Raw genomic sequence first — 26,278 nt, 5'->3', positions numbered from 1 at the left:
TAATTCCAAATTCAGGAATATGATGTAAAATTCAGGAAACATGGTAGAGGAAAGGATGGTCTTGTGAATACATTAATTAGTTAGCATCATTTGAGAATTGATGAGAAGCCTCTCTTTCCTGTCTCTCCACTATAACATATATCCAAGGACCTTTGTACCCAAGATGTAAGACTTTTTGTTCCACAATTAATGATTTGTTCCGTTGTTTCAGTGAGTGACATCTCTATGCACTACCTTTAAAATTTGATCAACCCTTGGGCAGATAACATTGCATTCTTATATCCTTAAAAATAATAGTTTATTATGCTAAGTCTGTAGGTCTACATCCCTGAAGTAATGTATAAATGTCATGTGGGGGACTTTTCAAACTATAAATACTTTTCCACCACTCCTCACTTTTTTACCAGGATTCTAATATATCCCATCTCCAAGTAAGCTTCATTGCCTATGTACAAGCCCTTACTGCTAATGGGAACACATCAGAGCCTTAAGAGTGATTAAGGTCAAGAAAGGAGAGATTAAATTGTACTGGAGAAGTGGATCCCTGAAGGAAATTGAAGGGGAGAATAATGAAGTAAAAGCCTGCAGCTACAGGAAAGTAACTTCTCCATCTCATAGTTTAGCTCAGGACTATTCCTAATTCAGGCATTACTTTCTAAGAGTGTTAGTTGCTTTATTTCCTTTATATTAGTTGGGATTTCTGAAGAAGTGCGATATAAATCTTTTCACCCTAAAGTAAACCCTTCCAAATGTAGAAAGTAAAACCTTTCTCTCAGGACCAAAGGAGATTTCAGGTACCCTGTAGCACAGAAAAAGAAATTGATTAAGGTCTTCTTTTGATTCCAGGAAGTTAGAAAATCCACTTACTTAGATGAGCTATTTATTTCTAAAGTTTACTCTCCATAGGATTAGGCTTGATGAATCTTACATCAGAGGTAGAAGTGAAAGGATCATCATTTCATGCAAAATGTGTTATTTTCTGTACAGATAATCAATATTTTCAGTGACCTTTTCTGAGTAACAAAAAACTGCTATAAAGGGGACTATCCTCCTTTATTTAATATGAATGTAGAACCCATCATTGGAAAGAAAACTTGTTCTTTTTGTGTAAATCACAAATTGTTTACTTAGAGATATTTACTTTTCAAAGGATTAAAATAAAATAAGCTGAAAACTACATATTTGCTATACAATATTTATAATGAGTCTTCTGAACAAAATAATTATGAATAAGACTATATACCCATGGGCTTTATTATAATTACAAATTATCAGTGTTTCATTTCCACTAATGTACCACACATTTTACTAGCTCCTTTATGTAAATAAAGTAAATTCTGACTCTAGTTTGGAATTCAAGGCCTTCTATAATTGGCCCTATCTTCTATTTTTGGATTATTCCATATCTACTTTGGGGAAACCTCTGCTTCAGATTAATTTGTTCACTTTCCTCTATGCATACCTAAGGATTTTATGCTCCTCTTTCTTCACATCTTATTGGCTACACCTAAAATCAGTCCTATTCCTAGAAAACCACTAATACCAAAGCTTACCGATTTTCCCTATCAATGCAAGACATTTCGTATTAAGACATATTGTTTGTCAATTAGCACATTTAATTGCTAAGCAAAAATATATTAATCACTTGTTATATTAGGAACAATGCTAGATACTGTAATAAATGCAAGCAGTACGTTTCTAAATATCCCATGTATCAAAGAAAAAAATGACAGTAAATTTTGGATATATGTTGATCTAATGTATGACAAAAGCATTACATTGAAACTTGGGATGCAGTTAAACAGTGTTAGGGTAAAACTTATGCACTTAAACAATACTCATTAGAAAAGTAAAAAATCTGAAAATTGAATATCCAGAAAGCCAATAATTTTTTAATACAGAAAATTAAACCCAAAGAAAGCTGAAGGAAAAGAAATTAAAAAATGTAATAATAAAGGCTAATGAAGTAGTAAATTAAGTAGTACAATAGGGAAACCAAAACAGTCAAAGTTAGAGTCTCCATAAAACCTAACAAAGCTGATAGACTGTTATGAAAACTTATTTAGGAAAAAAAGAGAAAGCACCAAACATCAATATCAGAAAATTAAAAATAGGCATCATTACAGATCCTACAGAAAATTAAAAATAAGAACATTTTCCAATAAATGGACTCATATTTTGAATCCATAATCCATATTTGAATCCATAATTCAAATCCATAAATACGGATTCATATTTTGAATCCATAATTAATACTTCTTCTCCAAAGAAATTTCTAGTCAGATAGCTTCACTGGTGAATTCTTTCAAGAATTTAAGGAAAAATTGACACTAATCTTACACTAAACCTTCCAGGAATCTAAAAAGAGAAAACATTCACTTATTTTATGGAGCTAGAATAACCTTGGTGCTAAAACCTGACAAGAACTAAAAAAGAAACATGCAAGCTACCTTCTTTGTGAACATAGAAGCATAGGCCTAAACAAAATATTAGCAGATCAAGTCTGAAAATATGCATGAAGGATAAAATGTCTTAAAGTTGGTTTTGTTTTGGGAATACAATCTTTAAAAAAAATGAATGTAATTAACCAGATTAATAGAATAAAGGGAAATTACATTCATCATAGTAAATGCATTTGATATAATTCGTCCCTAGAGTAGAAAGAAACTTCCTTAATCTGATAAGATATCTACAAACCATTGGCAAATATCATACTCAATGGAGAAAAACGGAAAGATTTCCAACTGAGAATTAGAACAACACAAGGATGTCTGTTATTACCACTTCTATTACATATTGTATAGATATTTTAGCCAGTGAAATAAGGTGAGGAAACGAAATAATATGTACAAGAATAGAAAAGTAATGAATAAAACTCATTACTTACTGATGAAATTATTATCTACTTGAAACAATCAAAAAGGTCTACAACTAAACTATTATGACTAATGAGTAAATTTAGCAAGTTTCTGTAAAAAAAAGTTATGTTACCCCCCCTTCTCTGGTTCATGACATTTTTGTTGAAAAGATCATGGCCAGTTACACTGTAGACATTTTTGATTGCTTTGATTATTTCTTCAGAATGTTATTCAATATATATATTTTATATACTGTATTTGATTAAACTGAAAGCTAAATCTTTGGCTTAACTGGATTCCAGTTGACTAGTTGGATGCTTTGGCAAGAACACTTCAGAGTGCCTGACACTGCATATCATTAAGAAGTCAGAATGTCCGGATGTCCCATTATGAATGAATGGTTCTAAGTTTTATCAGTGGTTGTGTTGGTGACAACCACATTGCTTCATTTCAAAGTTGCATTTTTCTCCGTGCAGCTCTGTGGGGCGATACTTGGGTGTGATGGCAATATTCAGTCCCCTCACTCATCTTCATCAAACAGCTGCTAGTATCCTCTGAAGATCCTTACTTGAATCAATTATTTCAGTGGGGTATACTGATTTTGAGTGAATAATTTCTAGTGTTTTGATGTATAAATAGGTAGACAGTGAGTAGTCCACTGAAAGCAATAAATCTTAAAGAAAGCAGTTCAGGATAAACAGCATCTTATTTCTCTTTTGGTTACCTGTGATTTTGGACAACTTTATTTAACATTTAAATGAATCTCAAGCATGACTACACTGTCCTTTCAGTTGATTAAGTTAAGCTTGAGTTTAAAACTGCATCTAGTTGACATTTTCAAGACTCTGAATGACTCCAGCAATAACCTGGATTGTAAATCGATTAATCATAGTCCTGTCAAGTAGAATTCCTTGTAGAGCTTGTTTATCAAAGTAGAGTATAAAAGGAGAAAGTAGAAAGGGGTATGGAAAAACTAGTCAGAAGCCAAGAAATTATTTTTTTCCTTTAATTCTTTAACATTCAATTTGAAATCGGTTTCAATTGGTTTATAGAGAGATGAGAAAAGTTGAAAAACTCTAAAATAGCTTGTTTAGAAGAAAGAGCTGGCAACGAATGAGTTACAAAATGCATTTTTGAGCAGAAGCAGCATTTCCATCTGGAACTTTTATTTAAACCTTATCTCTGCCTTGCAGCTGTACCTGGAAAGAAGGAAGAGAAAACAACCAAGACAGTGGAGCAAGGTAAAAAAAAATGAAGGAGGTTGACATTATCTTCTTTAGAAAGACAACAACATGAGGAGGAAAGCACTGGATTCAGACAGGAGGAAGACAATAACCGTTCTATCTATTGCTCTCTATCACTGTCCTTGCATGCTTTTCTGTTTCAGGGAGGATGTGAGGCAGCAATCTGGGTTTTTGTTCTTTTGTATAACTAAACTTTGAGTATAAGTTCAGAGCAGGAAAACTCCACAGACTTCTTAATTATATCAGGGGAAATGCTGAAGATGATTGGGAACAAGGAAATGATCTGGGGTAACTGGTAGACATTTTTCTGTTTGCTTTGTGCTTTTACCACCACCTTACTGATCATAGTTTAAAGAATAAAGACGGCACAATTCAATTGATGCAAAAACAACATCTACAAAATAGTATGTAACACTTAAAGGGGAAAAAACAAAACTAAATTATTTGAGCTTATATTGTGACTTCAGCAAGTGATTCTCCCAAGAGGTCTGAAATTTTAATATTAAAAATCATAATGTTATAAGTAATGCATTTTATTTTTATTTATGCAGCTATATAGTACATATATCACTCCAAAATTTGCTTGATAGAAATGCAAGAGTAGAGTGAAAACATTTAAAGTGATGTTGGGCCTTCTGTTAGAGCTTAGCGTGCTAATAATTTTATTTATGATTCCCCCACTGTTTGTTTTTTCATCTATCATATTTACTAGTTATTGTAATAAAACAGAACTAGTAATACTTTTGTCAAGACTGAAATCAACATAATTTTTCCTCTGAAATTTGGGAGTAATTAAGTTCCTATTATCAAAAATGTAGCATTTTTGATATGAACAGATCAAAAAAATCCTTTAATATCTCACATTTCAGAGAAGTAAGTTAAACTTACGAATTCAACTAAGTTAAATGATTGGTCAAATATTTATTTCCTTGGGCTTTTCAAAACAAAATCAGATTACAATTATATTGAAAAGTTTTCAAATGAGTTTTGGCTTCTGGAGACTTCCTGAAATTTTAGAATTCGACAGAATGTTTCTATCAACTTCATTTGATGTGGATATTTCCATCTCTGACAAAGAAAGTAGAGGAATGGTACGACATCCAGTTTTAACTCGTTCACTTAGGCAAGGAAGGCCCTGAGCCTAAATTTCTTCTGGGGGAAAAAACAAAAACAAAAACGGAATGACTTCTATCTGACCTGCCTATTCAACAAGATGTAGAGCTCAAACAAGAAAACATGGGAAAAGATATGAAAAATGATAAATTCCTAGATAATTGCACAGTCCTTACATGAGCATATTTCCTTATCAAATCAACTTTACGACAGGTGAGATAAACTATCAAACAGTGTCAATTTAACTGTTTCATAGTTTTTTTTTCTTCTAGTATAAAGGTGTTCATTGCTCATCTTTGGCATTTGTAGCTTTGCTTTTAAAGCCAAAGCATATTAAGAGAAGACTGACAACAGTGTAAAATGCCCAACACTAGTACTTGTACAAAAAAAATAAGTGATTTAAACACAGATTGTTTATTTTTCTTACCTGCATGTTGGTGTCAGTTTCATTAATTCTATAATGTTTCCTCAGGTAGGTAGGAGACTAGAATTGGTTCTTAGAAATGTGAACTTACTTCTTCAGATAATTTTATAATTCATTTTTTATGAAAGATACCTTTTATCATATAAAATCTTAGGCTTTTAGTTTGTATAAAAAATGAGGTTCTTTCAATGGCTCTTTTTATATTGACTTAGTAAATCATTTCAATTTAAATATCGTAAAGCAATAGCTTCATATAGTTCAACTATAAATACCATAAGAAATAGAATATTTGGGTAAATTGCATATTTTTGAGATGATATGTCTATGACTAATCATTGATATGAAAAATATATTTTGTGATTTAAAAAATCAAAAGTTTATGTAAAATTAAGTCAATGATATTCTACAGATTTCATCAGAGTATTCTAAAATTTATTCATAAGTTGAGGCTTTAAATCTATTTTGTACTTCTGCAGTTTTTAGTTATCTTTAGAAGCATAAATAATCTAAAACTAGTATATAAGGCATTGAAGTATGATTAAATAGTTTTTAAAGTCATTTTTATTCATTTAAGCTTGTACTTGTAAACTTGCACTTGGGAAAAATATTATTTACAAACTCTTACTAGATTTAAAATACACTTGGTGATCTATATAAAATTGTGTATATTGAACCTCTGTACTTAGTCTGAATTATAATTGTACTCAGGACACATTGATTAAGCTAAACTTCACATTATGGGAAATTCATAGAGTGAAAGGTGGAATGAATTTTATTTTAACATAATGTAGTAAACTAGACATCATATCACGTAAGAAGTAGAAATTTAGTTAATCTAACTTCTGCAAAAGTCCAAAAATGTAACTCTATTTTATCTCTAACTCATGATGAACCATGTGTTTTTTTAGTTATTCTTTTTGTGAAGATCTTAAAATGGCTGGACTGGAATTTTGAGTATAAGGAAACACTTTATAAATAATTTCTCTACTTTAAAGGTGTACCTTTAAAGATGTACACACACACACACACACACACACACACACACACACAACCACCACCATTAATTATTCCTCCTTGTTTAGAAATCAGTTACCTAGAAGTATCAAGAGATACAAATGTTTAATACAATAAATGTTGCTATCCTTGTAGTGAGAGCTAAGGAATGCCAAAGATAAAATCTTACAACATTTGCTAGATGCTGTGTGATGCCATTTGAGAATTCATCTTTAGATATTCTATATTACATCTAGAGAAAGTACATCATGTTTCATTAAGCTTAACTTATTCATTTGTTGATATTTAACTTCTTATAATTAGTGAACATTTTGCTCCTTGGTATTCATTTGTGAAATTGACCTGCTTCCTATATCCCACTTACATTTCTCTTTTCAATCTTGCTTTCATTCGGAAGAAAATTTTTAGTAATATTTGTTTGTTACTAGACAGATAAGCAAAACAGTCACTCTAAGGAAGCATCCAGTGGCTTGCTACTTCCTGGGTCAGGGAAGGACATCAGTCAAGACAATTAATTTAAAAAAAATACAATTAACTTTGAAGATCTGAACTCTAGATTGGAGTCACAGCATCTCTCTATTTTTAATTGTCTTCCTTCAAAGTGACTTAAATCCAACAGTGAGAAGGTAAAGGAAATAGTAATAAATTCAATCACTTGCAAATCAGTTTTCCTTTTCTTTCATTCATTCACACATATGCATGACTTCACTTAAAGTCTTCTTTAAGAGTCTGTTCTAGAAGTCTGTAACAGTGCTGGAATACAGTAGGTGTTCAATGATATCTGTGGGTTGAATGAAAACCAAGGGATTTTTGAAGAAAGGACTATTAGGCGATCCAGATTTCAATGAACGTGGCCTCTAAATATTGTGCAATTAAAAGAATATTTCAGTTCATCAAAATATGATATCAATTAGTGAAGTTTGTCATATTTCAGAAACCAGGACATAAATGTTTAAATTCTTCAGTTTTAAAGTGGAACTAGTAGAGAAAAAATAATAATTAAATATGTGTTATTCATTAACTGCATCATGTTGTTATGATCTTTGCTGATGGTGTTGTTACATAAACAAAATTGCCTGCAGTGAACAGTTATCATATGGATAAACATATTGAAAAATTAAATTGTAGTAACGGCAACTATTGTGAATTTCTTTAAAAACTTACAATGAAAGAGAAAGTTAAACAGTTGCCCAATTAATACAATAAATGATTCTAAATATAGAAACATTAGGCCTATCATTTCCTTTCTTATTTTTACAACTGTGGAGCTGAATTAGATGATCTCTTACTGCTTCCAAGTGTAAAATTTTCTATTCAACAAAGTTTTTAAGTGGTGTTTCCTTACAACAGAATATAGAGTCTATTTCTTCTTTAAGGGAAGGCTAGTCTAGAAGGACTTACAGTTCTAAGACTTAGAGATTCAAATGCTAAGGAAAACCACACTATAAACTTGAATACTTATAGATACTTCAGTATCCTAAAAATAAACTGAAAGTTTCACTACAGACATATTAAGTACAGTTTTCCATTCTCTTAACAATTAAAAATCACTTCAAAATCATTAAATAGAAACATGACAGGAAAATATTCACAAAAAAAGATTAAATAGAATTTACGTGCCTATTTACCACAAGAATAAATCTTAACACAATTAATAATCATTTTATTCAGGATAAAACTGGAACATGTGGTTCATAAATGTATGCAATGCAGTTCCTTTCCTATAATAAAAAATTCTGCCTTGCCTTAAATTGAGAAATGTTTCTGAATTCACAAACATGCTAATTTATGTTCACCTGTAGAATTTCTGTCTTTCTTTGCCTTTGATTCTATTTTGTAAACAGTGGTGCCCTACATAATTGTATTAGTGTTTTAAGTTGTCATAACAGCAGGTGAAACCCAAATGCTAATACATGCTTTGTGTTTTTGTCATTGTCTTCACTCATCTTTTCAGATTCTTCTGTTCTTTGTACATGCACTGGTCTACCTAGAATATGTGATGTGTACTTGTTGTAGATTTATCCCATATTTTCAAGTGAATGTTAACAATAAGACTAATGATTTCCTTACAGAAAATTATTTATTTAAATAAGTACTGTTTATATTTTGTGGTGTGTTAACATTATTTTTAAAAGATTAGTATTATGTTTAAGATCAATGGAGTAAAATTGAAAGTTTAGTCAATACAAGTTGTATTTAACTATTTGCTTAATGTGTGATTATAAAATACCCTATTTGCACATGTGGACTAAGTCATGCTGTTGACCCTCAATAAATGTTAAATGATAACAATACTATTGATTCCTGTGAATTCCAAACTTTTTGACAACAGTTTGTGCTTTGATTGTTTAATATTTATTGAGCGCCCACAACAGACTAGGCGCTGGGGAATGGGTGTGAGGAACATGAAGTGGGCTACAGAGAGAAGATGGTTTACATGTGGAGCTTATACAGCATGTGAAAATGAGTATACTCTGCATATTTGTGTATTTTATATATTTTTGAGAGAATCTTTAGCAATTCTCCACTTGCTCACATAGCACATATCACTTTTTTTTTTACATTTATTTATTTTTCAGAGAGAGAGCATGCCTAGAGGAGGGGCAGAGAGAGGGAGAAAGAGAATCCCAAGCAGGCTCTGTGCTGTCAGCACAGAGCTCTATGTAGGGCTTGACCCCACCGACTGTGAGGTCATGACCGGAGCCAAAACCAAGAATCGGATGCTTAACTGACTGAGCCACCCAGGCACCCCCACATTTCACTTCTTACTCTTATTTTATTTAATACTTTTAGAATATTCTTACAATTATTTTATCTTATGTATAGGAAATTCCTTTTAATAAGAAGACAAATCTAAATCCTACTCATCACAGCAGAACAACATCTATTCAGAAGAAATTTGTATTGTTACATTGATCTCCTGCAGGGTGCCACATTCTGCCATGAAACATTTGGTTCATGTGATTCACACATGTATTAGTAGGAATGCCATTCAGTGCCAAAGAGAATTCCAGCCCAATAAAGGAAAAATGTATGTCAATGCTGTTGACAAGATTTGGAGGTGATGCCATGAGACACATTGTGCTGTACCTTTTTCTCTCAAAGTTAAAGCTTCTTTGTTATTAATGATCCATTTTCTCTAAAAAGCTAATGTGTGACTTGATCACTCTTACTTTATGCAGGATATACTAGAGGCAAGTACAGGTCACACAGGGAAATCATGGTAATGCCCAATTTCTGTTTCCATGCAGGTATTCTGCCTTTCATTATCATGAAAATGAATTATTCATCTGCCTATCTAGCCTCTGTGACCAATTTTTTTAGAGATTCTGAGCATTTTATGAAGAGGCACACTAACACTTCAAGATTGCCCTAGGAACCTCCCCTTACACTTCATACTGGGGTCACCAATCTTAACACCAAGTAACCTTATTAACTGCAGGTCAGAGATACTGGTATATAGATGAACTTAATTACTGGAAATTATCAGAACCGACAACATACCCTAGAGCAATGTGTCGTTCCTACTATGCCTGCATTTTACTCTTACCATGATTTATCAAAGTAGTTTCTTAATGGAAATATTACCAATCTTTTAGTTTCTTAAAAGTAACACATTTTTTACATCAAATGTGTGCTCTTGCTTCACTCATAAGTCTCAAACCTTCTCTTGATTTACCTTCAAACGAAGCTTCATGTAACAATAATAGAATGCAATTTTGAATCATTTCTTAAAGTCCAGTCAAATCTAATTGTAAATATGAAGAAAGTTGTCATATGATCCGTGAATTTAATGGTAATGAACTTCAGATGTCTTTTGTCAATACTTAATATAATTTTATAATTTTAAAACAGTGAAAATATGCATTCTTATTATCTACATCTTAATATTAGGTTGATAGTTCCTTAAGTCATCCTTAAATCTGTAATATGCCATTTTTATTCTCCTCATAGTGAAATTCTCCTACAGATCTTATTTTTCCTAATATATAATTTCAATAACCATCACCCAGATTTGGCATGTAAAAATATTTTTTTAATTATTTAACATAGATATTTGGAATTTAATATTTTGTTCACCAGTGAGAAAAATCAACTTTGTTTGTTTCTTTGATACCCCAGGCTAGATTGTATAAAGGAATGTGGAAATGCATCATAATATTTACCATACAACACATCACGAAAATGCCTCCTTACAAGCTCAAGTATATCAAGCTGCTAATTATGTCTTATTTTTCTATTAATATTTCCTTCCACTCTTGTTATTATCCTGAAGCCATATATGGGTTGGATCTTTTTTTTTCCCTTAGAAATCTTTAGTAGAAAGTAGATTATAAACTATGTAGCAAAGTTTACTGGTTAGAACAAGGGTTGTTTCCTGCGACTTTTTGTTCTTTTTACTGACTTTTCCTTCATTTATAAATCAATTTTCTATTAAAGACCTATTTATGAAAAAAAATGGCATACACTACCTTGAATAAAATTGTGTAAAAACCAATTGTTATGCTACATCCTGTTAAGCTCCATTCTCTAAAAGTCAAATTGCAAAAATCATATGAAATAGCCCCACATAAAAATGCATTGTTACTTTCTCCTCGTTGTAAATGAAATTATACATTTTAGGTGAAATAACTTCAAGAATGAACATGAAAATTTTATGAACAGTCTATATAAAATTTACCTGTGCCTTATTGGTTATTACCACCCAATTTTTCATAGAATGATGATGTAGTATAAACTGATTAAAAAGTAATTCTTTTAAAAAATGAAAATTTAATTCAGATCTTCTTTGGAATTCTAAAATGGCAAAATATGTTAAGAATTTTTTTCATTATTATAACTTGCAAAGTTTGAGGGTTTTTTTTACTTGATTCTTATACCAGGGGGAAAAAAAAAATACCAATCAGATTACCTATACAAAACATCTATATTGTCCTTAAAATCTTGATAATAAATAAATAAATAAATTGATAATAAAAGTCATTGTGAATAATTCTTAACTTGGAGTTAGCACTTGTATTGTGGCCCTTGGGGAAAAAAAAACTGAAGAAAGCCAATGGTGGTTAAAAATGTCAGCCTCCTTGAACAGTGCAGTACAGAGGTATCTCAAAATAACATGTATAGCTTAGTCTACCTTTCCTGTAATTTGTCCAGTGACATTAGGTTAGTCACCTGCCTTATCTAGCCTTTTTTCTAAGCCAAGATTATTTCACTAAGCAATCTCTAGAGGAACTTCCAGTCATAATATTGTCTATTTCTCATCTGTAAAAAATATCTCTTATGCTTGAGATATTTCCTCTTTGCTCCAAATGCTGAAGCATAGACTTATTTTTCTGATTGCAAGTACAATCTGTACAAAAGTATATGCAAGGAAGTCAGATTCAGATTCTAAAATGATAATGTTTAAAAATGTTATATAGGGGTGCCTGGGTGGCTCAGTCGGTAGGGCGTCTGACTTCCGCTCAGGTCATGATCTCGCAGTTCCTGAATTCAAGCCCCGCATCAGGCTCTGTGCTGACAGCCCAGAGCCTGGAGCCTGCCTCGGATTCTGTGTCTCCCTCTCTCTCTGCTCCTCCTCTGCTCATGCTTGTCTCTCTCTGTATCAAAAATAAATAAAAACATTAAAAAAATAAAATAAAAATGTTATATAAATCTACTAAAAAGAATTATATTAAGTTTTTATTCTGTTTACATTTCAAAATATACACCTAAATAATACTTAAAAATCAAAAAATACATCTCTGGAGCAAAGCATGCTATTGGATATTTAATTTATGGACGTGAAGATTCTCTAAATGTGATTTAACCAAAGGTATCAGTAACAATGGCACACAAGATGTAGAAATTATGCCTTTGAAACACACACACACAAAAGAAACTATAAAAAATGAAACAGAAGATATTGTCTCTGGAGATAGGAGAATGTGGAGAACATAACTGTGGGTGGTTTCAGTTTTGGACTATTTCCAAACAAAATTGCAATGACTTTCTATGTATTGTTAGTTTAGTATGTATAATATTCTTTTATGAACAAAACTTGATTAATTACATTGACATGATACCAGAAAGAATGTTTGCATTTAGCATCTTTAAAGACTCTTCATCATTGGAAGGCTATACATTTAAATTCATTAGTAGGATACTGTAGATCCCTTCGTCACCAATTCTCAGTGTGACTTTCAAGCTTTTCCTCACTGCTTTTTCCCGACTTTGTATATCCAGAGATCCAGCCACATGAACTTTCACCCTCCATGGTTTGCTTATGTTGGAGATAGCTTTCCAATTCTTTGATGACAAACCCTTTATCCAGTTTCAGAATCCACTGCAAATGGCAGTGCTTCTGTGATATCTTTTCTCATTCCATCAGCTAGAGTTAATCCATATGCTATGGGCCCAGTGCCCTGTGTATGTGTCTGTATCATCCATATTGATGCATTCTGGCATTAAATGAACTCAGTGCAATCATTTGTGCTTTCCCAGCTCCCAACACAAAAGAGGCACTGAATAAATGTCTACTAAATAGATTGAGTTAATCTTTATAAAATACAAAAAATGTATCCTCCTTTTAAGTGAAGTCCCAAGTGAAGGAATCTAAATAGACAAAGGTCCTTGTTTGGGTAGGGGGATCACTTTGTCACATTGATAAGCACTGTATGAAATAGAATTTCTAGTTTGTTGAAATGGCATTAGCTTTTGTTTTACCTCAATTAAATCCCCTTTGGGAGTCTTGAACCTCAATTTTCTTTTCCATATGTATATATATCTCTAAGTTTAAAGTAATGTTAGATTAGAGATTTCTTAAAATATATATATCATGGAAATCTAAAGTATAAACAAATAAAATAAAACAGCAAATAAAAAAAAATTTACACCATGACCAAGCGGGATTTATTCCAGTATGCAAACCTAGTTCAACATTTGAAAAACCAATTAATATAATTCATCACATCAACAAGCTAAAGAAGAAACACATGATTTATCAATAGTACAGAAAATCACTTGACAAAATCTAGCACCCATTCATGATAAAAAAAAAAAAAAAAACTCTCAGCAAGCTAGAAATACAACAGAACTTCCTTAACTTGATAAAGAATATCTACAGAAAACCCACAGCTAACATCAGGGTTAACTATGAGCAGCTAAAGGCTTTCCCACCAAGATGAGAAAAATGGCAAGGATATCACGTCTAACCACATCTATTCAACATTGTACTAAAAATACTAGTTAATTAAATAAGACAAGAAAAGGAATAAAACTCTACCACCTGGGAAGGAGGAAATAAAACTGTCTTTGTTAACATATGATGTGATTATCTGTATAAAAAAATTCCAAAGAATCAAGAAAAGCTTCCTGGAACTAATCAGTAATTATAGCAAGGTTTCAGGATACAAGGTTAATATACAAAAGTAAATTGCTCTTTTATATGCCAGCAATGAAAAATTGGAGTGAACAAAATAATGCAACACCATTTACCTTAGCAACAACAAAGGAAATATTTAGATATAGATCTAATAGAATCTATATCTAAGATTTACATGAGGAGAACTACAAAACTCAAATGAAAAAATAAAAGAACGAAATAATTGAGAGTTATTTCATGTTAATGGGTAGGCAAACTCAAAATTGATAAGATGTCAGTTCTTCCCAAACTGATCTATAGACTCAATACAATCATATAAAAATCACAGTGGATATTGACAAACTGATATTTATGGCTATCAACAAACTGATTTTACATTTTATACAGAAAAAGAAAAGACCCAAAGTAGCTAAGACAATAGAATTAAAAAGTTGGAGAAATGACACTACTACTTCAACTGTAGCTATAATGCTATAATAAACAACACAGAAATATTGCTATTATTGCTGAAATAATAGACAAATAGATCAGTGGAACAGAAGAGAGAGCCCAAGCAATAGACCCACAAAAATACAGTCAACTGATCTTTGACAAAAAAAGCAAAAGCAGTTCAATGGAGAGAGTATAGCCTTCTCAACAAGTGGTGCTAGAACAATCAGACATCCACAAGCAGAAGGAGCAGGAGAAGGAGAAGGAGAAGGGGAAGAGGAGAAGGAGGGGAAGGAGAAGGGGAAGGGGAGGGGAGGGGGGAGGAGAAAAGGAAGCAGAACAAGTAGCTAGACACAGATTCTACAACCTTCTCAAAAAATCATCTCAAAGTACATCATAGACCTAAATGTAAAACTATGAATCTCCTAGAAACATAAGAAAATCTAGGTGGTTTTGGGTTTTGGCAATGACTTTTTAGGTACAACATTAAAGGCAATATCCATGAATGAAAAATTCATAAGATGGACTTCATCAAAATTAAAAACTGTTCTTCAGAAGATTCTGTCAAGAAAAAAAGAAAATTTGAAGACAAGACACAGAATGGGAGGAAATATTTATAAGCCACACATCTGATAAAGGACTATTATCTAAAATACACTGAGAACCCTTAAAACTCAACAATAGGAAAATAAACAACTCCTTTTAAAAATTGGCAAATGATCTGAACAGCTAGTTTACCAAAGAAGATATACAGATAACAAAAAGCATATGAAAAGATGTTTGATGTCACACATTAGGAAATTAGAAATTAAAACAATGAGATGCCACTACATACTTATTTGAATGGCTGAAATTCAAAACACTAAAAACATCAAATGTTGAGGAGTATGTGAAGCAACAGGAACTCTTATTCATTGTTAGAGGGAATACAGAATAGTACACCCACTTTGGATATCAGTTTGGTGGTTTCTTATAAAACTAAATGTAATCTTACTATATGATCCAGCAATCATGCTTTTTATTGTATGCCCAAATGACTTAAGAACTTATGTTCATGCAGAACATGCAAACAAATATTTATACCAGCTTTATTCATAGTTGGTAAAATTTGAAACCAACAGATATATTGTTCCATGGTGTATAGATAATTAACCTCTGATACATCCATACAATATTTTTTACAGGGCTAAAAATGCATGAGCTATCAGGTCACAGACGTAGAAGAACCTAAATTCTACTTCTAGGTAAAAAAAGCCAATCTTAGAAGTCTTCTTATTGTATAACTCCAACTACATGATATTCTAGAAAAGGTAAAATTATGGAGATAGTAGAAAGTTCATTGGTTGTTAGAGGTTTCAGAAGAGAGAGGGATGAGTCAGTGGAGCATAGTGATTTTTAGGGCAGTGAAACTATTCTTTATCATACTATAATGGTAGATTTATGTCACTATAACTTGTCAAAATCAATAGAATGACCAAAACGAATAGTGAATATTAATGTTAATTGTGGACTTTGGTTGATAATGATGTATCAGTGTTGGTTTATTGAATTATAACAAATGTATCATGTTAATGAGAGATATTGATAATAGGGGAGGCTGTGTGTGTTAAGGGTGGGGGTATGTCCGAGCCCTGTGTACTTCTCATTCAATTTTGCTGCAAACATTAATCTGCTCTAAAAATCATTGAAGTTCATTAATTTTTAAAAAGCATATAAATCTCAATAAATTAGTCCGTTAGATGAATTTCAAAGTATTATATTTTGAGATTCTATACCATGAATAATGGGAGGATTCATACAAAACCCTGCTTACTTTTTAATATATTAATAATTTTTTTAAATTTTTTTAAACGTTTATTTTTGAGACAGAGAGAGACAGAGCATGAGTGGGGGAGGGGCAGAGAGAGAGGGAGACACAGAATCGGAAACAGGCTCCAGGCTCTGAGCCATCAGCCCAGAGCCCGATGCGGGGCTCAAACTCACGGACCGCGAGATCGTAACCTGAGCTGAAGTCGGTCGCTCAACCGACTGAGCCACCCAGGCGCCCCTATTATATTAATAATTTTTAAGTTAACATTTTTGTTATATTCAATTATATTTCTTCAAAATTTCTGTGTGTCATCTCATAAAATAAATTTCATGTTTGAATGTTTAAACTATAATGAGACTAATTTCTAAGATCTCACATAAATGTGCTTATAGAAGAGGAGTTCTAATTATGAAAAGAAGTTCAAAAGAAAATACAGACTATGGATAGTGAATATTATTGTAGTTAAAATAGAATATATTATATTTAAAAATGAATAGATCATTAGAGATTATTTTAAATTTTTTTTCAACGTTTATTTATTTTTGGGACAGAGAGAGACAGAGCATGAATGGGGGAGGGGCAGAGAGAGAGGAAGACACAGAATCGGAAACAGGCTCCAGGCTCTGAGCCATCAGCCCAGAGCCCGACGCGGGGCTCGAACTCACGGACCGCGAGATCGTGACCTGGCTGAGGTCGGCCGCTTAACCGACTGCGCCACCCAGGCGCCCCTAGAGATTATTTTAAACATTGAAATAAGTGTATAAACTTACGTGTTTCAGATTATTAACATTGGAAATTCACCATCTAAAATTTCTTGATAACAAAAAGTAAAGTGTTAGGTTTAAACTTCCAGGAAAAAAATGCTAGGCAAATATTAGGTTGAAATATACACTTTTTTTGCCCAGGAAAACTGTCAAATATCAACAATTTCATTTGACTTCGATACCTTAGCCAGGTTGGGATTGCAAAGTTGGGCAATAACTAACCACAGAAGGTGGTTATAATGATTACTGGGCTTAAATGTAAATGTTAAAGGGTAATTTTCCTAATAAAATGTAGTCAGCACAAAATTTGGAAAATTTATTAATTTATTCAATAAATAGTTACTGAATTCTTAGTGTGTGCCAGGTGGTTCTGATTCAGAAGTATTTGGAAGGCTGTGGCGAACGGGTAGTTATGGAGAACATTGATAGGACGTTGTGATGCAAACATGCTCACTGATCATTCTGAGGAGGCATCTGAGATGCTATCTACTTTATAATCCACTATTCTCTCAGTGCATAATATTTAGTTCTAACTTTGTAGTTTGATAGTCTGGGTTCAAGTTTCCCACTACTGCTTAGTTGCTGTGATCTTGGGCAAGTTTTTACCTCTCTTAGCTTGGTTGTCAATCTATGAAATGTAGATAGTACCTAACTCACTGAAATGAGTGAGAAATTAAAGAGATTTGTTTCAGTCAGCTTGAGGTTCCAATAACAAAAGCAGCACAGACTGAGCGGCATACACAGAAATTTATTTAACACAGTTCTGGAGGCTGGGGAGTTCAAGATCATAGTTCCAGTCAATTGGGTTCCTGGTGAGAGTCCTCTTCCTGGTTTGCAGATGGATGCCCTCATTCCTGATTTGGTAGAGAGAGAGGGAGAGAAGGAGAGACAGAGACACAGATCAGCTCTCTTTTGCCTCTTTTACAGGGCCACTATCTCATTCATAAAAGGCTCTGATCTCATGACCTAATCACTTTTCAAAGCCCCACCTGCAAATACCATTATTTTGGGTTTTAGGCTTCAACATATGAATTTTGGAGGGACACAAACATTCAGTTCATAACAAAATCATATGTAAAATGCTTAACATTATAAAATAACATTGTATCATTGTATGTGAGTGCAGGAATGACCAAGACTTAGCTTTGCGTGCCCCCAAGCAAATTACAGTCCTATAATGATATTTTTTCTTGAAACAAATGTGAGAACTTTGACATCTTGGCCAAACATTATTAGATGAGAAAAATTTTATGGCTAATAAAGTTTTCTTTGAAAAACAAAATCTTTTGTAGTAGATTTAGGGCTCAGTAGCTAATTCTGTGCCTAGGAGGTCCTAGTTTATCTTGGGTCCCAAATATTTAAAGAAGTGATATTTTTTTAATCACTGAATATTGCTGATATTTCTGCAAGAGCTGGGCAGAGATGAACCAAAATGACTAAAATGCACCCCACTGAAGTAATTCCCAAAATTCTGATCAGTATTCAGATTAGTAGCGTGTAATGAGGGCCGGAATATAAAGGTATGTGCATAGTCTACTTTTTGCAGCCAAACTACACAGCGTAAAATCATCATAATTATGAAGTTCAATCAGAATTTAAAGGAAAGAGGTATTTAGACGATTTTAGGAGAGTCCCTCAACTAGGATAATTTGAAAAGTTATACTATGGTAGGGAAGAGCTGGCCAAAAGCGAGAATACTGAATCCACTGGACAAGACTTTCTCTCCCATGGGACTGCAAGATGTGTATTAAACAAGTCCTACATCTGTTAGTTGTTTTGAATGTTATGCTGTGCTCCGTGTCAGTCTTAATATACTAACACAGCCCAGTTTGCCTAGATCTCTACAGTGCTTGAGTAATGCAAGAAAGCTCTTTGAATGTGTATTTATAGTATTATATGGTTGGTTCTTTCTGAGCTCACTAACCTTCCAACTCTGTACTGATTATATAGCTAAACTTTCAAAGAACAGTATAATTTGCCTTATTTACATTATTTCAGGAATACCTCACCATAGTCTCCAAGTGCTGACAACATTGTCCAGATGTCATTCAAACAAATTTTATATTATGCTTTTTAATTAGGCTGTCCAATTAGAGGTAAATGATAATGTTGGTTACAAAATTATATTCTTTTTTAAAAAAATGTGAAGGCTAAGAAATAAATAATAACAAATAGATTAAAAAAGATACCAACATATAAATATAATTGAATTGGAAATGTTTTTAATTAAGGATACTTAAACAGATATTTAGAGAAAAACATTCTAAAATATTACAATTATGTTTATCAAGTTCTTTAGCCCACAGAATAGGGAATGATTAAATATATCATTAGCACCAAGAGAAAGTTCAAGACAGCCTCTGATCATGTCATACTTAATTACAAAGTTAATGGACAGTGTTCCCAGTAAAATTAAACTCTGACAACATCTTTTAAGGAGCACTAAAACTTATTATCAAATAAATATCAATACATTATATCTTTCCCCATGGGAATTATAATCATAGTATTTTAAACCATTTAGAGAACTTAAGAATGCTTTTCTCTGTATTGATTCATAAAATTTATATTTTGGAGTTTGTAAAATATATTAAATTCTATAAAACGCCTTTTCTAAAATATCTCTGTCAAAAATTATGTCCAAATGAACATAAAACAATGACAGATGCATGTAGATCATTCACATATTAACTATTTTAAAAATTCATGCAATTAATCACAATTAAATCACTTTAGGAACAATATTGTATCACTTTAGGAAGGAATAGAAACGTTATGAAACAACCTTAATACTTTTGATGCTATATGATGTATATTAATAGTCATATCCAGGAAATTATCAGGTATCATTAAACTTATAAATGGAGCTCTCTAAGGGTGCCTGGGTGGCTCAGTCAGTTAAGTGTCTGACTTCAGCTGAGGTCATGAACTCGCAGTTTGTGAGTTCGAGCCCCACGTCGGACTCTGTGCTAACAGTCAGGGCCTGGAGCCTGCTTTGGATTCTGTGTCTCCCTCTCTCTCTGCCCTCCCATGCTCGCACTGTGTATGTGTCTGTCTCTCAACAGTAAATAAACATTAAAAAAATTTTTAAACACATTGCTTGGGGTTCAAAATATTTGTTTGTACTAGAGAAAACCTCTAGTGCTGATTTCCTTTGCTACAATATTATCCATTATTTCAGTCTTCTGTTTTGCCTGTTTTGTAGACATTTAAAAAAAATTCTAGAAAGAAACACTGTTGTTAGAAATACATTTTATGTTCCACAAGACCATGTTAGAAGAAAAAGCAAATGCTATTTTATTTTTGTGTATTTTGATCAGATATATTTAGGCCCTTAAATTAAAAAAAAGTTCCTGAACTTACTGAAATCGAATATGTTTCTCTTAAAACAATTTTTACCCAGTAAGTTTTTGAAACTTGACTTGCACTGCTATTTTGAACACAGTTTGTGTGAGTTTTAAACATCTTGCAATAGCTAAGCAAAATTTATAAAATTAAGTTTATTACCACCAGTATGTGAATATTTCAATATTGACAATTTATATAAGATCAGATTTGAAACATACAAGTAAAAAATTATAACCCATTGGTCTCTTTTTCGATTTGCCTGTATTATTAAGAAAATAATTTTTAACTTTCTGGTTTATTTTGCCTTTGTATACTTAGTTTATTCACTAAGTAGGGTCAGTATGTATAAATAAAGTAAATAAGATTTGTTGGGGCATTCAAAATTCATTTTACTGATTGTATTATTTGTTTCCATTTATAATGAGACTGCAGGTTGCTTTGCTTCTGCAACAGTTGCAAATTATCTGTAGTTCACCTGTATTTCCAATTATTTGCTAGACATTTGCTTTTTTGGGTGTCTTGTAGCTACATGAAACAAAATATATTCAAAACAAACATGATATCTTTCTCCAAAGTCTTCTATTTCTTACATTTTACATTTCAATTGATAGCAGATTATCCTTCCGTAAAACATGTACAACTCCAGAAGTTATCCTCAGCATTTTTTCATCTGTTTTATATCCTACATCCAGTTATATTGCTAAATTGACATTTCCTAACCAGTGAGACTCTACTCAATTTAAGAGCCTTATACTCAAATGGCATCTTCTCATGAAAGCCATCTCAATTATAAAGTAGAGTTAATTAATCATTTCTCTGTTGTTTATGGAGTTTCACTGTTTATGGAGCTTCGCTGGAGAACTTACCACATGCTGCAATATTTTGCTATTTATTAGCTGGTGGTTTCAAGTGTTGTTTCTATGTACAGACCACTCCAAAACTTAGGGAGTATAAAACTATAGCCAGTTTTACTGTGCTCATGATTTAGAGGGTCAGAATTTTAGGAGGGAACAAGTAGGCAGTTTTTACTTGGGTATCTCATGTGCCTGTAGTCAAACATAGTCTTAGAGCTATTGACCGGGCTGTGTATATGTAGCTTTTCCAACATGGTGGTGTTAGTTGGATTACTGACATGGCAACTCGCTTCCTCAGGGCTACTATCCCTAGAGAAGCAGATGGAAAGTGCATGATCTTTCATGATTAACACAGGAAATCACATAGCATAATTTCCATTACATTCTGTTGGTTAAGGTGACTCAGCAAATGGACAGATGACCAGCTCACGCCACCCCATTTTTCTGCTGTCCTTCTAAAATGTGTCTTTCTCTCCATTTCATCTATATCTCTCTAAACCTTTTCCATTTTCAAGGTCTCCCTCAGTATCACCTGCCTTCCAAAGCCTTTCCTGATCTTATCATTCAGCTATAACAGCCAGTACCTTTGTGGTTGAGTACAGAAAAATATCAGTTATATCTCAGGTCTCCTGTCATGAGCCACATGACCTTGGAAAAGTTATTTAATCCTTCCATGTGAAAAACAGAAATAGTAACAGGATCTACCTACCATACAGGGCTGTTATGAACATTGAATGACCAAACAGTAGAGAGCATCCCCTATGATATATAGTATAGACAATGTTAGCTACCATTGTTATATCTTCTTTCCTCAAAACCTATAGCATTTTATTTGTATCTTTTATGTGTCTATCATAATCTTCCAATTGTGATAATAATTTGTGGGCTTATTTTGTATCTTTTGCATATTTTGCATGCGTTTTATAGGCAACTTGTCCCAGTTGATATGTCTGTCTTGAATATCAACTCAGAGCCCCTCTGAGTCTTTAAGCCTCAGAAAAAAAAAAAAAAAACAAGAAAACAAAACAAAACAAAACAAAACAAAACAAAACAAAGCAAAACATGAAAAACTTGCAGTCTTTTTCCTCTCTGTGATTCCTTGTAACCTTTTCTCCCTATGATTCCTCTTGCAGAAATTAAAAAAGAAAAATCCGGGAAGACTTCCTCAGTTTTGAAGGATAAAGGTAATAGAGTCAATTTGATGTAACACTAGTATTTGATATAATACTAGAAATTTATTAGCAAAACTACCTGAAAGAGTCCATAGTACCTTAGAGTCATCTCCTTTGCAGACATGTGAGCCCAAACTTCACAGGTCACATTCATATATTTGAAAACTTATATTTATTTAATTGTCCCTCAAAAACTTTCTTCTAGTTCATTGTCACTTAAAAAGTGCTCTGATTACAATTACTAAAAGAAAGAAGAAAGAAAGAGGATTTTTCCTTAAAGAATGAGAAGAGGGGGAAAAAGTTAGAAGGAAAGTAAAAGTTATGGAAAGAACTTGCCCTATGTGCTTTGATTCTCTCTTTTCTATCCATTCATAAAATATATATTTAGTGCAGAATCTATCCAAACACTTGCTAATCACTGGAAAACAGAGAGGGCAAAGCCGGTAATAGGGAGGAAGACTCTGGAATTAGAGTTCTGAATTGTTCTTTTCAAAGACTCTTAGTCAAGTTCTGTATGCTTGAGTCTTGTCTGGCTCTATGTTACTATGAAAGAGCATGACATTCTTATTTAAATTTTGCAATTTCAATCTCTGGAATGGACTGACTTTCCTTTATGTCCATCTAAATCCCAGGTCTCTTTCCAAGCATAAAACATCAAGCCTTCTCTATCTATTTCAACTTGCACTGAATTCTCTCTTCTGAATTTGTATACTTACATGTTTATAATCTAATATACACATATATATGTGTGTGTGTATTTTATTAATTATTTGAAATACCACCTATTTAAGCATCAAGAGTTAATGTTATTCACATTAATTTATGTGGATAGATAAGTACCACATTTAATAATTACTTTTTGTGCATCTAGTATGTGATATTCAGAACATGTACCCACCAGACACTGGGAGTACAAGAAAGTCATGGTCTTTGCTTTCATGGAATTCATAGTATTAATTACATAATTAATTAAAGCAATAAGAATTATAGAGGAGATATACAGGGTGCTATAAGAGACTGCCATGGGGGATTCTAGTCAAGTGTGGGGCATCTGAGGAGGCTTTCCTGAAGTTATATTAAATTCAAGTAGGAGGATGAGGAATTAGCCAGGCAAATGTGTAAGAATCGTTTGAGCGAAGCAGGGCATCTGCTCTTTGATATCTACTTTATACATTTTGCTTTAGCAAGTTGTGCTTGAGATCTTAATCATTTATAAACAAGGAAGTTGAGACAGAGATAATGTAAGATACTCAGTATAACATCGTAGGTAAGAGGTGAAGACAAGAATCAAAGTTCAGTCTTTCAGACACTAAAGTCCATCTCTTCATTTTAACACAGATAACTGCTCCTTAAATAAGGTTCTTATATTTTTATTCTTCAGAGCAATTTTTCTTTGAGTGTAGAGTCATTACCTAAGTTTGAAAAATCTATTTGACTCAGATACATTGGCTCTGTAGTATGTAAATATAGTCTTAGTCCTTTAGCTATTGGGGGGAGGGGCTCCCCTTAATTCCCACAGAAGAGTTTAGTCTATTTTTTCTCCAGTGATTATCTGTACTTTGAGAGAGATTCCTCATTCTCCTTTCTCATTTTATCTGACAATTAATGAGATTATTTTCCTTGATTGTGTGAGAACTGAAGTGTCATTGAAACATACTACCAGGAAAATCCAAACATATATATGGAGATATATAGAGATATCTATATCTAGATGATGAATCGATAGATAGATACACACACACATATATAAATATATATGTATATGATTTTCAAACCATAATTTGTACAAAGTAAACCTTCCCTCCTTCCAATGTAGTGTGAGATACATTTATTTGGGTTCACAATTATGCCACAGGAATATTTGGGCCTTATATTATTTGTTCACAAGAAAAGCAGTTCAAAAGAAAGACTGGAGCTTACCTCTAAAACTACCTTTGAGGCACTGATGATTATCAAAGATTTAAACTACTACTTAAAAGACTTCACTTGTGCCAAAGCTCAAGCTAGTTGGAAATGGCAGTTGTAAAAATCTGTCCTGGAAAATATTATCTGGGGGGTTTAAATCCACACTGACCACTTCACTAAGCAGACTCCTGTAATTTCTATTTTTGTTGTTATTGTTATTAATGTACAATTTCAGGCAATTTCCTAGTGAATACTTTGTCTTTAACGCTAAATCCTGTATTTTGCAAGATGTCTCCACAGTCACTAGAAAATTATGTATATAAAGGTTCACTGCATATGATTAGTGATTTAGAACTATTTCAAATGCACCTGTCTTATTATTCAATTGTGTTAATGCCATCAAATGTCTTTGTTATGTATAAGTTAGATACTATTTTAGAAGAATTTTATTACTGCCTTTCCTTTGTTTTCTGAGTATAATTTATCATTACAAAAAAATTCAAAGAATAAAGTGCAGCATTACTTGTAATATTTCAGGGACATTAAACACTTCTGCCATATTACTGTATTTGAAGAGGCTCTTTGAAGCCTACTGCTGAACTGTGGCAGAATCAGAATGCAGCAATTCCACTTGCTAAAAAATCCACTTATTGCATTGGAGTCACTGTGTTTTGTGAGTTATTTCTATTAAGCTGCTAAAAGTTTGCCTACATTTGCCAGTCTCATCAATTCCACTTGCATGTACACATTAGAATACATACTGAAACAGTGCTACAACTCATAAACCTCGGGTTATCACCCAGAAATCCTTTGAGGCCCCATTTATTGGGAATGTGATGACCATGAGCAAATTAAGGATTTAGGGAAACATGATTAGACTGTGCCTTTATTTAAGAAGATAGAGGTGTAGGAAAGAAAAAAGAGCAGGAGAAAGACACATCTTGCTGGCTTTTGCTGCTGGTTCAGCTACTGACTTCCCTTGGCTAGTGGACTCACCTAAGTCCTCTCAACACACCTGCAAGAGCAGAAGCCTGTGTGGCCTTGAACATCAAGAAACCAGACAATCCTGTTAGACATGCCTATTATTGGTTATATTCTCTATCTTACTGTCACTTGTAACAGCTGGTCTGATTTATATGATGATGGAAGAATCACCCATGGTCTGAGGCACTGCAGACTGAACCCAAACAAGGCAACAAAGAGATTAATTTCTCCTCTACTGAGACTGCAATAGTAGCACTCTTAGGTTACTCTGGTATTGGAGTAATATGATGGATGTTAGAAGTATTTTCTAATTTTGTGACCCAGGCCTGTGTATGTTTGGATCTAATGCCAGAGAATTCTCAGCGAAGCTTGTCTTTCCTTATATTCTGATGCTTGGGACCATGCACATGATGATCCCCCAATTTCTATTTGTCATAAACATGCTTTCTCTTGGCCATTCCCACCTGTACAAACAAAAGGTAGAGCTAAGGATGAGGTAAGTTGTCTGAGGACTTTGATCCCCAATGATTTAGAGTTCATTGTGGACACTCACCCTAGTTTATTACTGCCTTTATCTGGGGCAGTGTAGAGGGATTAAAAACCTGAAACCATTTTCCTATTCTTCTGTGAATTTTTTTTTTCCATCACAACCTCCTTACCCAGACTTTGAGAATTCTAAATTATATCCAAGCATCTTTAAATATGTTCCAGATCTTTTTTTTTAATTTTTTTAATGTTTATTTAGTTATGAGAAAGAGAGAGAGAGACAGAGACAGAGAGATAGAAACCGAGTGTGAGCAGGGGAGGGGCAGAGATAAGAAGACACAGAATCTGAAGCAGGCTTGAGGCTCTGAGCTGTCTTCACAGAGCCGATGTGGGGCTCGAAGTCATGAACCAGGAGATCATGACCTGAGCCAAAGTCGGGTGCTTAACTGACTGATCCAACCAGCACCTCTAGATCTTGATAATCAAGATTCATAAGCTTTTCTGTAGGCTCTT

General features: G+C 33.1%; 1 protein-coding gene and 1 long non-coding RNA gene across 4 annotated transcripts in view; one reads left to right on the top strand and one right to left on the bottom strand.

The window, feature by feature from the left end:
- TRDN (triadin) overlaps positions 1 to 26,278 on the top strand; it is a 394,176-nt gene that overhangs the window by 264,337 nt on the left and 103,561 nt on the right. The window contains exons 21-22 of the mRNA XM_023254312.2: positions 4,052 to 4,099; positions 22,352 to 22,402. Coding sequence (XP_023110080.2) covers positions 4,052 to 4,099; positions 22,352 to 22,402 — 99 coding nt within the window. The remainder of the gene's footprint in view (positions 1 to 4,051; positions 4,100 to 22,351; positions 22,403 to 26,278) is intronic.
- The window catches only part of LOC111560519, a 73,829-nt gene continuing 65,295 nt past the window's right edge, over positions 17,745 to 26,278 (bottom strand). For all 3 annotated transcript variants that reach the window (XR_002742431.2, XR_006598251.1, XR_006598250.1), the window contains one exon: positions 17,745 to 17,870. This is a non-coding gene — a long non-coding RNA (uncharacterized LOC111560519). The remainder of the gene's footprint in view (positions 17,871 to 26,278) is intronic.

The sequence above is a fragment of the Felis catus genome, chromosome B2 (genome assembly GCF_018350175.1).
Source record: "Felis catus isolate Fca126 chromosome B2, F.catus_Fca126_mat1.0, whole genome shotgun sequence".
In the NCBI taxonomy this organism is placed as follows: domain Eukaryota; kingdom Metazoa; phylum Chordata; class Mammalia; order Carnivora; family Felidae; genus Felis; species Felis catus.
This window is presented reverse-complemented; position numbering and strand designations above follow the sequence as displayed.